Source organism: Chamaea fasciata, unplaced genomic scaffold, assembly GCF_029207755.1.
Source record: "Chamaea fasciata isolate MVZ Bird 193981 ecotype frontalis unplaced genomic scaffold, bChaFas1.0.hap1 SCAF_1, whole genome shotgun sequence".
In the NCBI taxonomy this organism is placed as follows: domain Eukaryota; kingdom Metazoa; phylum Chordata; class Aves; order Passeriformes; family Sylviidae; genus Chamaea; species Chamaea fasciata.
The window spans coordinates 127,758,909-127,772,456 of record NW_027094086.1 but is presented as its reverse complement, the minus strand read 5'-3'; the positions used below and the strand labels follow the sequence as shown (position 1 = coordinate 127,772,456).

General features: G+C 37.2%; 1 protein-coding gene across 4 annotated transcripts in view; it reads left to right on the top strand.

Moving 5' to 3' along the window:
• The window catches only part of UMAD1 (UBAP1-MVB12-associated (UMA) domain containing 1), a 78,896-nt gene extending 66,135 nt beyond the window's left edge, over positions 1-12,761 (top strand). For all 4 annotated transcript variants that reach the window (XM_066196908.1, XM_066196891.1, XM_066196917.1 and 1 more), the window contains one exon: positions 10,989-12,761. In XM_066196908.1, the coding sequence (XP_066053005.1) occupies positions 10,989-11,246 (258 nt within the window). In that variant the 3' untranslated portion in view covers positions 11,247-12,761. The remainder of the gene's footprint in view (positions 1-10,988) is intronic.
• The last annotated feature ends 787 nt before the right edge of the window (positions 12,762-13,548 follow it).

Genomic DNA, 13,548 nt, shown 5'->3' with positions numbered 1-13,548 from the left:
TGAGAGATGTGAATTGACGTGGTTGTCACCAACTTCCTCTCTGAACTTAGAAAACAGTTCATTTTAAAAAAAGTAATGCAGTGCTGTCTTACACTTTTCTATAGCACTTTGCAAGTGTGAAATACTGTTAATCCCTTTGTGTAATTTCAGTTGAGATTTCACTACAAGAACTGAGAAAGCCTTACAGCCTTCCGAGGTGGGACATGAATGTTCTGTCTGGCCAGCAAATACATGTAAACACAACAAATGGATTGGAGCAGCCCCCTCTCCCACAGCCCTGCCTGTGGAGTCCGTGCTGCAGTCAGATTGCACAATTTGTGGTGTTTGAGCAACTGAAGACAAAATGACATCCTGTAGGGAAAGAATGACACACAGGCATAGTATATTTTCATAATTCTGTGCCTATAGATAGCAAAGTATGTACCCACCTGTAAAAAGTTCATAAAATAGTGTATTTGACCTGATTTGCAACCTCTTCACTTTAAGGATGAGGCTTTACCAGAAGGGTCATATACACCAAATGGGGATCAAGGCACATGTACACAAGAAGCGCACTTTGCATTCCTCCCTATGTAATTTGGGCAAAAACTCACTGTATATTTGATTTAATTGCTTGCTTATTCAGTTATATTGATTGGTTATTTGTAGCAAGAGATGCTCAAACTAGGTGCTCAGATGTTCCCATCACATTTTTCAGCCTTTCTGTAATTGTGGGCTCTTCTGACTAGCTTAATCCCAGATAAACTACTGATTATCCTGTATCTCTTGCCCAAATACATGTGGTTTGACTAAAAGCCAGCAATACTGGTTCACTTTGCTGCTGTCAACAAATTGATCAGTTAGTCATCCTGCCTCTCAGAGCAAACCTTCTGGGCTTTCCCAATATTAAAATTGATCTAAAATGCAATGTAGATCATACATCACTTGATGAGACTGCCACGAATATGGTACAGTGATATTTGCAATGTGATGCATTAGCACAAAATGGTGGGTGAAAGAGGTCCTGTAGCATAGGGCAGCTTGTTAACAATTACTCTAAACAGCAAGGAAGAAAGAAAACAATGTCTTTAGCTTAGTTGCACTGCCACTTTCAGAGGGAAAAAATAACATAAAACTCAACACAAATGGCAGGGGCCATTTTAATGGGAAGAAAACATGACATGAAAATTGTCCCATTTCAGCCCAGAATGCTAGTATTAGTAAGACAGGAATATGGTTTTTTGTACCTTCCATCAGTGTTGTTTGATTCTTTTGCTGCAATGTACTTCTGCTGTAATTTTTGTCTTAAAAAACTCCAAACAAACCAGAACTTCAAAGCTCCTGTCCTTCTTGTGAGAGACTGTGCACTGGGAAACACATATTCAAATTTTGTTCTAAAGCACTTTTAAAAAATACAAAATAAAATGTTAGTTATTTGTTTACAATTTTCTTTTCTTTGCTTCCATAGTACTACAAATTTTAAGAATGTGTTTCTACTGTTTTAATGTGATTAGCAGTACTTCTAGATAAAAACAGATCTTAAAAAAAAAGTACCCTTCTTCCTTTTCATTGCAATCCAGTTATTTTCCATCCATAGAAAACAAGGAGCGTCAAAGCAGCCACCTTATTTAAAAGAAATGGACCAGTATTAGTTCCTTTTTATTTAAATAACTAATTATTTTGCCTTTTGCTGCTTTAAGAGTCATGACACTTTTGTTCCTGAACCTGAAAAGCCTGATCAATAGGTGATGAGGACAACTCAGTCTTGTTGCTGTTTGTAGACTGAAGCTTTTACAAACTCTGGCTCCTGGTAACCTGTTTACTGAGGGTGGTGTTGACAAGTGCTCCAGTTACAGACTGTTTATGGAGGAAATTAAAGTCAAATAGTCATCCTTCCTTTCTCTTACTGACTCAATTCTCTATGGAGAGAGCAGGTGGAAAGTTGTATGAGAAGATACTTGCTTAATTCTTTTTTTTTTGCATTAAAATATTTTAAGTTTGTAAACGGGACGTATTGCTAGTCTTGCCACATGCTTAGAATTTAGGCAGCATGATAAAATCCTCAGAACATAGCACTTAGTACAGCAATTTTTATTCATGCATCTGTGTGAGAATCCTTTTAAGATCCAGGGCTTTAGTTACTCTTGCAGGCATGGCTGAGCATGTTCCTAGGTATTGCTGGGGGAAGACTGACCTGAGTTCAGCCTAGTAATTCTTTTCTGTTCCCTCTACTTACCTTCTTTTCTGAAAACCTAATCCAAGATAATTTTCTTTTCCTTTCCTCTGATAGAAATTGTTACCCCTCTGCCTTTTTTCTCTCATTGATATTGACATTCTAGCAAGATATTTCAATGATGTTGCTGACTCTCTCAGTTACTCAAGGAGAGATTTCCTTTTCCTCTTAAAAAAAAACCCAAACCAGCAACAAAACATCTGATCTACACTTTCCACAGTTGCTCTAATTTCTGGAAAATGTTCTGGCTTTATTTTTGTGTGCAACTGTGTTTGCTAAATATTTTCTTTCTGTTTTTTATGTTTAATTGCCAAAGTTCTTTTGGTAGACAGTTTTTTTGCATTCAAATCCTTGGATTTTCACACACTTAGTACAGTAATGAGAGAATGCAATATTAGCCCTCATTTCAGAGGTTCTGCTCCATGGGTATCTGTCAACTCAGAGAAGCTGTCATCTTTTTCCTACCACAGCAGGTTACCCTGTTGGAACTTCAACAGTAACAGGGGCTGGGAACAAGAGGTAGAGAGACATGAATGCAGAGACCCAGTTAGTCTAAGCTTCTGCTGTTCAGCAGGTCAACCTCCCATAAGTCTTTAGAATATTTTTTTGCTTGAAGCAGTAGAGAAAATACCACATCTTGTTGTGACTAAGTACATCCACCAAATGTAGCTGCTAGATTAAAACAGATTATTTAAATACTGTTTTAATTTTTTTTTTTTTAGTTTTAATTATACTGGTAAAACTTTATATTAAATTAATGTCTTAGTATATTCTCCAGCTATGCTTAAAGTCAATTATCTGAGTTTTGAATTACATCATGAATGAAGGTAGCAGCAAAATAGATGTAAAGGCTTTGTGCTTCTGGATGATACTGAAGTTACAAAACAAATCCATTATCAGCATTTATCAGACTTGCCTGTTCATTTTGCAATATATTGACTTGTCCTTCACTTCTGATTTGTGGTTGTGGAATGCAGTGCTGGATGTCTAGGGCTACGTGCATTTTCAATTACAGTTCTGGCTTGCAGTTCACTTACTATAGTAATTTGTGTTAACTTCTTAATCTTCTAGCATACATGCTACAGAAAAAAAGGAAAAAAATTCTGGCCTAGTTAGTACCATTGCCTGGCAGTAGTGGAAGTACAAGATATTAAATATTGTTCATGTTGCTTTTATTTTGAGATCTTTGCTATGAATAGCTTACATAGTACTTTGAAGGAACAGAGGATCTAGATAAACTATTCCTTGTTGAACCCACACCCGTCTCATTCTTCTAAGATAATTTTTATTACAATAATCGTGTTGCAGAGGGGACTGCACTGTAAAGATGGTGCCCTAAAACTCAGGGGCCTCCAGAGAGGAATGGGGAAGCAGCAAGGAAAGGAATCCTGCTATTGAGGGGGCATAAGTGTTGATACAGGTCTTCAGTTATCAGGCCCAAGAGTGGTGAAATTGGTTGGGACAGAAGGAAAGATATAAGCATAATTACTTTACTTAATGCTGGGAAGTTAAGCCTTATAAGTTTTAATAAAGCTTTAGAACGTTTTATTCTTCCTTTTTATTTCTCCTTTCATTTAGGTTTGCAGTCTTCTTTTCACGTTGCATCTTATCCCTGATTGTTCACAACTTCATAGTTTCTCATTGTAGATGCCCATATTTGCAATGTTTTGGTTCTCTGTCTTCAAACAATTTGTGAATGAAATAAATAACAGGAGTTAGGAATAAATGAATAAAAGTAAGATCTAGAAATAAAAATATCATTATACCATTTTGGTTATATTAAATTCAACATATTTGCTAAATTTATCACTAACTCCCCTCAAAATATTTTCTGTGATGTACTGTTATAGGGAATTGAGTAAAAACAGAACCTTCATCTTGTACTGGTTTGAGTTTTCAAAACTGGTAACAAAGAAAAAGTTTTTTTTTCTTCTAGGTTGACAAAACGAGGTAGTTGGTTTAGACACTAAATTTGAAGTATTTTGTGGTACTTTAGGATACTTTTCAGGGTAGAATTACATCCTGTAAGTATCTCATAAATAAAACTCACAGGCATCTCTAGTATTTACTAGGATAATAAAGAAAAATAGGTCTGTTTCTGGGAATAAACCTCTTTTTTACAGAAAGTCTAAATTTTTTTAAATTAACACACTTTAACTGTGGAACATTCAGAGTATCCAGAGTTCAAATGGCAACCTTGCAGCTCTCCCTCTCTGCAGAGATTAACAGTTTTATGGCTGTTTGAGAGGGCAAGAATGACATCTAATTACAGCAAGTTTATTCTGCATTTGCCCTATAGAATTGTTCTAGTAATTATACTTTTCCAGTTGCTTTAATGCCAATAAGGATTCGGAAATATACATCAATATTGATATTGAAAGTGTGGTTTAGCAAAGATTTCCCTGCTGTTCTTTGCAGGCCAAGATACTCTGAGAGGAGCTTTGCTGTAATAGAGAAAAACTATATAACGTCAGAACGTCTTTTCATTGTTTGTTTAGGATTTTTTTCTTTAAGATTTCAGTAGCATTAACCTGACCTTGATTCCATTCTAGTTTAGGAACAGCTGAAAAGCATGCTTTAGAGGAGAAAGAAAAACACCTAAAATGCATGTAAAAAAATTATTAAAAATATTCTTAAACTCTTATTTTAAGAAATTGGTTCTATTTTACTCTGAATAGCAATATTGATAAACTTGTACAGGTAGCAGGAGCTCTTTAAGAAAGACAAATTACTGCTGTATTACAAAATTAGAGTCATAAGAAGCTTGGAAACAAGAGCCCAAAGCGAATGGGAAAGCTGATTTCCACTGAGAGCCATTCTTGCTTTTAAAAGCCTCCCTGAGAACTCAGTGTTAGCCCAAACCTTTCAGCCTGTAGGTCTGCCCTACTGCAACCCCTGAGAACACCAATCCTTGGCCACTGCTACAATCCCAGACACTGCATTTCTGCTAAGAAAGCAAGCAAGCAACCAGAAGACATTTGGATAGAGGAGCAAGCTATTGTGGTGTCTCCAGCACTTCTAACATCTAATTTTGCTCTCCCAGCTAGGAGTAGCTTTGCTCTTGAGTCTCTGGTGGGGAGGGCTGATTAAAATTTTGAGTGAACCTTGAAAGAATAGCAGCTCTGATTATTCACATGTGGTTTTCTGAAACACAGGGTACCTGTATTGTGCTTGTCCAGGTGGGTTTGTTCCTTTCTTATAGTTTTGTAAGGATGCAGGTCACATACTTACTGTTGTGTTGGGGTGTTTTTTTGTTAATAGTTTGGGTTGGGGGTTTTGTGATACTTGAAAATCATGATGTTGTGCACTTTTCCCACTGCCAGCAAGGTTCTACTGATTCTGTTTGGACATCAGAAGAAATTCTGGACATCAGAAGAAATTTCTTCACAGAAAGGGTTGTTAAAATTGGAATGGACTGCCCAGGGAGTCAGGATCCCTGGAGGTGTTTAAGGAAAGCCTGGATGTGGCACTCCATGCCATGGTGTCTGGTTGACATGGTGGTGTTTGGCCATAGGTTGGACTCACTGATCCCAGAGGTCTTTTCCAACCTAATTGATTCTGTGATTCTGTCCTCCTAGGTTAAAATTTCGAATGCAAACCTTATGAGTAATTTTTCTTTCCCCCTCCATTCATCTTTGCAATTACCATTTTTATTTGAAAAGTGAATTGTTGTCATCAATGGAGATACTCATTCCAGAATTCCTACAAATTTTCTAAGGAGGTCCAGTGAGTACCCTAAAGCATCGACCAAAACACATTGGAGGAACATTCCCATATGAAAATTTCCATTTCTAGATACATCAGTAACTACTGCATAGTGCTAAATAAATTCTAGATACCTTATGATTCACTATTTCCTGTAATACCACAAAGTTGCCTGAAATAAAGATAATTCTTTACCAGCAGTCACATAGCAGGTGTCTGTCATAAGTATTATATTGCTGGGTATTTACTAAATATTCTGGAAACCTGAAGATACTGTTTGTTTCTCAAGTCTGTTTTTAAAAGAAAAATAGGTCTGTTTCTGGAAAAAAGCCCTCTGTTTTACAGAAAGTGTAAATTTTTTAAAATTAATCACTTTTGGTAGAAAACCTTGTTCAAGGGTTTGGATGATAATAATGCTGGCACTAATGTTTGATTCTCCTTCAGAGCACTGTAAATCCAGCTTCTCAGTACATTGTAAACCGTGCATTTTTCTTCCTTAAGAGACTCTTGGGCAAACTTTATGGTTAATACAAAGACATGCAGCAACTAAGATGTTTTTAAAAACAGCTGAGAAACAACTTTTAACGAAGAGAGAAAAGGAATAATTTACTTTATAGGGTAGTTTTATATTTTGTTAGTTTCAAAATAACATACTGTTTTCAGAGGACAATAAGTATCTGGTGGCCAGCTACTATTTATATTTACATAGTGTTTCTTCTGTTCTTTTGGATTGCAAACCAAGAATACAGCAAGACACCTTGCTTATTTGAATTAAATTTTATTGCCATACCTTATGTAAGTTTTACTAATTTTTTGACTCCTTGGTGTATGGTGAAATATAAATCAGTTATCTTCTCAGTCCATTCAATGAATATTTCTCATAACAGGATTGTGTGTCATAGCATTTGGCAGTGCTTAGTTTAGCTAATGTCCTGATAATATGCTCTGAATGGATTGTATTCTGGCTAAGTAAGTTAGGCATTTAAGTAGAAACCAGTGTGACTAATGTGCAATATCAAATTCTCTAGGACTTGCAGTTCTATATATGCTTGAAGAATGCATGCGTAAAGCAGAAGCCATTTCATAACCTTGACCTCGGTGGCATCCCATCATTTTGTGCTGGTGTTTGCACTGGAAGCAGTGCAGGCGACCTCGGCACTGATGGGTGACTGATGTTCTCCGCCAGAGTGTCCAGTTCTTCATCGCACTACCTGAAAGCCTGCTGGGGAGGTTGGCTTCAGCAAGGCCTTTTCACTCATGTGGGCTCTCCAGCATAGAAATGAAATACATCTTAGCTCATTTAGAGGATATCTTCATGTTTTGGAAGCACAGAAACATGTCTAGTTTGAAAGGGTCTTGCACAAGAGGCCAATATCTAAATATCACTACAGGAATGCTCAGAAACAGCTCTACATGGCAAAGGGCAATGACTGCCTGTGAAGAGTGCTCTAGGCAGAACTGAAAAATTCCTTGTTACCTGAATTCTTCAGGACAGGAACTTTTTTTTCATATAAATAAGTAATATAAAATGTGACTTGTTATAAACAGAAAAGTGAATGTGAACTTTTAAAGTTAATTAAAAATACTGTTTTCATGGGAGTCACAGTAGCATATTAAATGTGAAACTGAAATAGAAAATCTAGACTCCTTTTACATTTATGTTGTGAACTCATCTTGTCATATTAGGCCCAAGACCTTTTCATGAGGGGTTGAGTAAACTGAGACCCAAAGACCACTGGAATTAAGATAAGATCATGGCTTTTGTTAAACTAACCTGCAACTTTCCTTTGTTTCTGACCCACCAGTACTATGTTTATGTCAGCCATTTCGGGCTTTCTTTATGCTACTGTTTTGACCAGTCAAATAATATCATAACCTATTAAGACTATTAAGAACCTCACTGACAGTATGCAGAGATTGAGTTTGGTAAAATGGTGCTTTCACAGTAAAATAATTCTAATGTAAGTCATCCTTCCTTACTGGAGTCTTGCTTTCAACTATGGAGTAGGACTTCAGAGTTAGCAAAGCTGGTCCTTGCTCCATCACTGTCATGGTATTTGCTGTGTACAGAAAGGGTTTTAATTTTGTGTGTCTGCCCATTTAGCACCATTCTAACAAATGTAAGATTTATGGAGGAAAAAAAATCCAAGATGCTTTGTTCTTGCTCTGACTTTTTTCCCCCTCTTTGAAGTTAGTTTTGCCACGTGATGGTCTACTTTGTGTTATAAATTGTGTTCAGCCAGCGTGGGGGACAATTAAGATATAAACAGGTGTTCATAAAACTGTAATTTGCCGATCAAAATAAACATTAGACTCTAGGGATTTCTGATTATCACCTGAACGGTGGGAATAGGACAGCAAGTGAGGGATCATTTTTCCCTGAAATGTGTTCTTTCAGATAAATATTAACATAAATAGATGTTCTGTCTGTTTGGCAGTGTTCTTAGCAAGAGAATATGTCTGTACCAGAAGGTGTTTATGACTTTTGTTCTGTTGCATACCTTGGGTCCTGGCAAGAAGGAAGACTTCTCTCAAAGTGTTAGCAATGAGCAGCCATAGAAGCTAATACCTCTTAAAGTGAGAGGTGATGATCTTCATCTTGGAGATAACTACACTGATTAGAAAAGTACAAGATGTTTTAGTGTTTTCCTGAACTTACAGATTTACAGTACTATTGCCCATGTTTTTTTGCTCGCGGCTTGAAAAGTTGGAATAGGAGAACTACACAGGCTATCTTCCTGACTTCTCTGATAGCTTTCCTATTTTCCCTGTCCTCTAAAGGTACCAGAATCAGTAAGAAAAGCCAAAAGAAATCTTCTCTATCATCTCTTGCCTTTGTTGTTGCATGTAGCTTTCTGAAGAGCTGTTAACTACATCTAAAGGTGGAGAACTAAGAAAAGGAAAGCCAGGGAAAAGAAAGGAGTATCTGTAAACTGTAGCTGTAGGGGTTCTGTAGTAACAGACATACCACTATTACAGTAGCATGACAAATATTGCTCTTTTTGTGTATTGGATCATAACCAGTAAGGTTAGTAGCTGTATGCATCAGTCATTCTTTTTAATAAACTTAACCATCAGAAATTTAACATTATTATCCTATGACATGATAGTAACACATCTTGGGAAGTTTATCTTAAGCCTTAGCTATCAAGTCATTGTGAGTACAAACAAAAGCATCCAAGTGAGGATCCCTTTCAGAGCGTGCAGCACCACTAACCCTTGTGTCCCAGCAGGCTGTGGAAGAGCACATGTCCTGTGCCACCCAAGACAAGTGCTGGCTGTGACACAGACTGGCCAGATTATTTGTGTCATTTTTGACTCATTGTTGGCAGGTTTATAGGTTTAGCATCGGTTTATCTGTCCTACCAGGTGAAATGTTGGTTTGTGTAAGGAATGACTAGTGCTCATATTGCACTTGTTGTTCAAGGCAAAGCCAGTCCTTCCTTTGGGAAGACGATGGAGTATCTTTTCCCTGGCTAAATTCTCTGGGCAAGAAAACAAAACACTCACCACCACCCCACCACCCAAACTGTTCTGTCAGACAGCAAGACCCTCAGATTCTCTGGAACAGCCATGATCTATGATTTTCAGCTTCAGAACAGGTATGATCTTGAGCAGCACAACACCCCTAAAAATCACGGATGCAAGCAACCTCCCATTTCACTCCTAGGATGAGGTAAATACCAAATTAGTGTTTAAAGCTTTCAGTGCTCTTCCTTCCCTAATAGCTATGTAAGCTTTGGAGTTTTCTGGCTGCGTGTTGAATACGGGAGATTAAAAGGAAGAAGTCAGGAGTTCATCAAAGTCAGAAGTTCCTGTCTGTGTTCATGGCTCTTACATGACTTATTAAGCACTTTCCAACACCATACTGAATGTGTCTGTATGTGTGCTGATACAAAGTAGAAATCGTTATAACTAACATCTCATTTCTAGAGATGGCAGAATCATTGAGTGGTTTGGGTTGGAAGGAACCTTAAAGATCATCTCGTTCCAGCTCCCTTGCTATTGCCAGGGACACCTTCCACTAGACCAGGTTGCTCAGAGCCTGTTGTCAGAAACATCATTGTGGGTGCCTAATGAGAGGTATCACTTTGTATAGGATTTTATTGCTATAAATAGTAAATTAAATTAATTTGATTTCTAGAGGCAGAGTAAATACTATTTTCTTTGTTCTTAAAATGGCAAAAGTGTCAGGATAAATACTTAGTAAGGTCATATTGGTAGGTCAGGATCAAAGCGTGCAAGTTGATAGGGTTCAACATTATTCTCTAAATTTTGTTCACTACTTCTGCATGGCAAGTTTTTTATTTCCTTGTTGATTTTGGTTCTTGGGTCGTTGGTGGGTTTTTTAAGTTTTAACTGTGTTTTTCTATAAAGAACATATTTGTTCTTTATAATAGAACTATATAATAGAACTTACCAGCCAGTCGTGCAGTTCAATTTCACACTGGAAAGCAACATCCTTAATCCTTTGAAATAACTGAGGTAGGACAGTTCTTTATGATAAAAGTCATGCTTTTCTTGGACAACTTCTGGAAAGGCACAGGGGAACAAAAGATGGAGCTTCATCAGTTTATGAAACAAAATGTGTGAAGTAACTTCCCCTAAACAAGACTGAACATAATGACAAAAAGTCCCATGAGCCTTATGGGTTTCATAAATGTAGAGTAATGTTGGGTAGCCCGTCTGAGTTCAAGAAGTGTTTGGACAACACTCTCAGGCACATGGTGTGACTCTTGGGGTGTTCTGTGCAGGGGCAGGAGTTGGACTCAATGATCCTAATTTCCCTTCCAACTCAGCATATTCTGTGTTTCTGTGATCTCAGTAATCATTACAAAGAATCTTATTTTTGTTTTAGCCTTAATTCTGGTTGACCTAAGCCAAAGAATTATATCAACATGTATTAAGAACTGCTATTTTAGGTCTACCTAAACTGAACTCTGAAACTCCTTTTATGTATTGGTTTGGGGTTTTTTTTTGTTTCCCTTTATTAGTAGGTCCTCATGGTTCTAAGTACAAAGCCATAGATGCCTGATTTGTAGTGTGTGAATTTCTGTTCTGTTCTCTTTAGGTAAATACAGGGCACCGGTCACAGTTGACTGTATCAAGCACAGAGATGGGAAATCAAAGGAGTCAGACTTTGGAAAGCAGCCCTTTCATGTCAGACCTCCTGAGCGACATCCCCTTTGCCCTCGCACCACATGTGTTAGCAGTGCAGGGCACCCACAGCGACGTTCCTGACCGACTGCTCACCTACGACATCAACGACAATTTATCAAGATTTTGGTATGACTTTACTCTTGAAAACTCAGTGCTTTGTGATCCGTAATGTTCTCTTTATTTTTTTCTGCCTCTGTCAAGGAACAAGTCTTGAAGTGAAGATAAAGACTTACTTTAATTGACTTAATATTTTGGAGGCCTGCCGCTGGTATATCAAGTGGATAATTATTCACAACTGTGATATATTTCTTAGCTTTAAATAAACTATAATTTAGTACGTTAAATATTCCATTTATTTCCAAAGAAATCAAGCAAAAGTGTTTCAGCCTCAGTAAGAGACTGGCTGCTGGTATCTGCTTCCAGTAGGTAGGCTGCAGACAAAAACATTTCATGACTTTAAGAGGAAGTCTATGTCTCAACTGTTTTGTTATTTCAATTAGTTACAAAACACATAGATCCTGTTACACATATTAAGGTCACCTCTTGATTTTGTACAGATAGAAACCAATATTAATGCTAAAGCAACGCTGCTCTGCACTACTAGACAGAGAGCTTTTCAGTGAAACCAAGTTTTAAAACTCAGAGTTAATTACAAGCCCTTAAGTAATCATTAAGACTTAATAGAATTGGTTAAACTTACCAATTTCAAAGTGAAAATCAGTTGTTTCCTTCCCTTTTCCAGTAGATGGTATTTTGTCTGTCTCATTTTGTGCCTGCCTGGAGAAGTTGTCCCCGCCTGCCTGTTGGCTGCTGTTTGTTCTCATTACCACATGTGTTCCTGATTTATATACAGATCAGCTTTTCCATTTTAACCTCTTTGCCCCCTGAAGAACGAAATCTCAGGACACGTACTTTTAATGGTCACACCCTTTTTTTTTTTTTAATTTGTGTGCCAGAGGTACAGATGGCAATGTTTAACCACAGGAAAACATTACATTGTTTCTTATCCAACTAAATTAAATTGCTAAATACTTAAACATGCGTTCTCACAGACCACTGTGTCCCCACTCACAAGCTTTGAGCATGTTTTTGCCAACTAAGACCAGAGCTGCTGTTCCACCAGCAACAGCTTTCTGATGTCACATCATGATTTGTGATGAATAATGATCTGTGGCACACACTTGTTTTTTCTCTTGGGGTGCAATATATATATTGTGCTAAATGTTGGTGGATATTTTCCTATATTTTTTTATGCTCTTACACTCTTGTGGTAGCTTAAAGTACATATATTTTCAGACTTGGATCCTCTTACAGTATTTGAGATAAATACTGTAAAATTATGAAGAAATTACATTGTGAAAATGTCTTAGGTTGTTAAATATTAATGGTTTAGATTATTTTAAATGTGCATATTTAGTTTTTTTGACAGCTATGTTCTTAAATGTTTTGAAGTTATTGTTTCAAGGGGTGTATCTGTGCTGCACTCCAATAAAAAGAAGCCAAGTAATAATGAGTTATTTTTTATATGTGAGTGTTATCATGTGGTTTCACCTATATTGTTTACTACAGCTCTGACCATTCAGCTTTCATGGGAACTTGAACTTGGAAATTCAATTTGAAAATCTTTTCAGTGTCATTTAAAAATTAGTGTCCTTCTAATAAAATATATCACACTCTCATCTGATGGATTCCGTGTGCTGTGTTGGTGACTTGCAGTGGTTCAGGTGGCATCCATTACACTGCTTGGAGAATAGTGTGACTGGGAACTGGGAAGTACTCAGCCCTCCTAGAAGGAAGAATTAATTTTATGAAGTTGTTCAGAACTGTTTTGCTTTCAGAGTTTTTTAGTTAACACATACACAAAGCACTAAAATAATTTTCGTGATTATTTTATATCCAGCAGTTAAAAATTTGGTCATTCCACAAATAGCATGTTTCCACTCAAGCTGTCCATTTTGAATCTGAAATGTTTCTGCAGTTCAGCTGGTCTAAAAGCAGAGCTGTAAAGCACAGTTGAAGACCAAACAAACTCACAATACTGGTTCTTCCTTTGCTAACTGGTTTGGCATGTGTTTTTTTGCAATAATCTTTTGCCTAAAGTTAGACAATTTATCTAAAATAATTACATCTTGTCAGAATTGAGCTCTGTTTCACTCACAGGTGTCCTTTCAAAAGGAGAGTAAGGAGGAGGTTGTATTCACCATGATGAGAAATGTGGACAATAGGTTTAAACATTTGGTCTTCATCCTTAGTTGTCACCCTGTGAAGGGTAAAATTTATACCCAGCAAAGTACCACTAATAAGCATGGGTACTGGGAATGTGTGTCTTGACTGCCCTTCCTTTTAGCAAAAGCTGGGGCTCAAACCTCCCTTGCTTGAGATCATCCCTAAAATTGGATTGATGCCTTATGGCACGTGTTCAAAGGTAAATCAGAGAACTACTGCATCCAAACCAGCTTGACAGAAGGCTG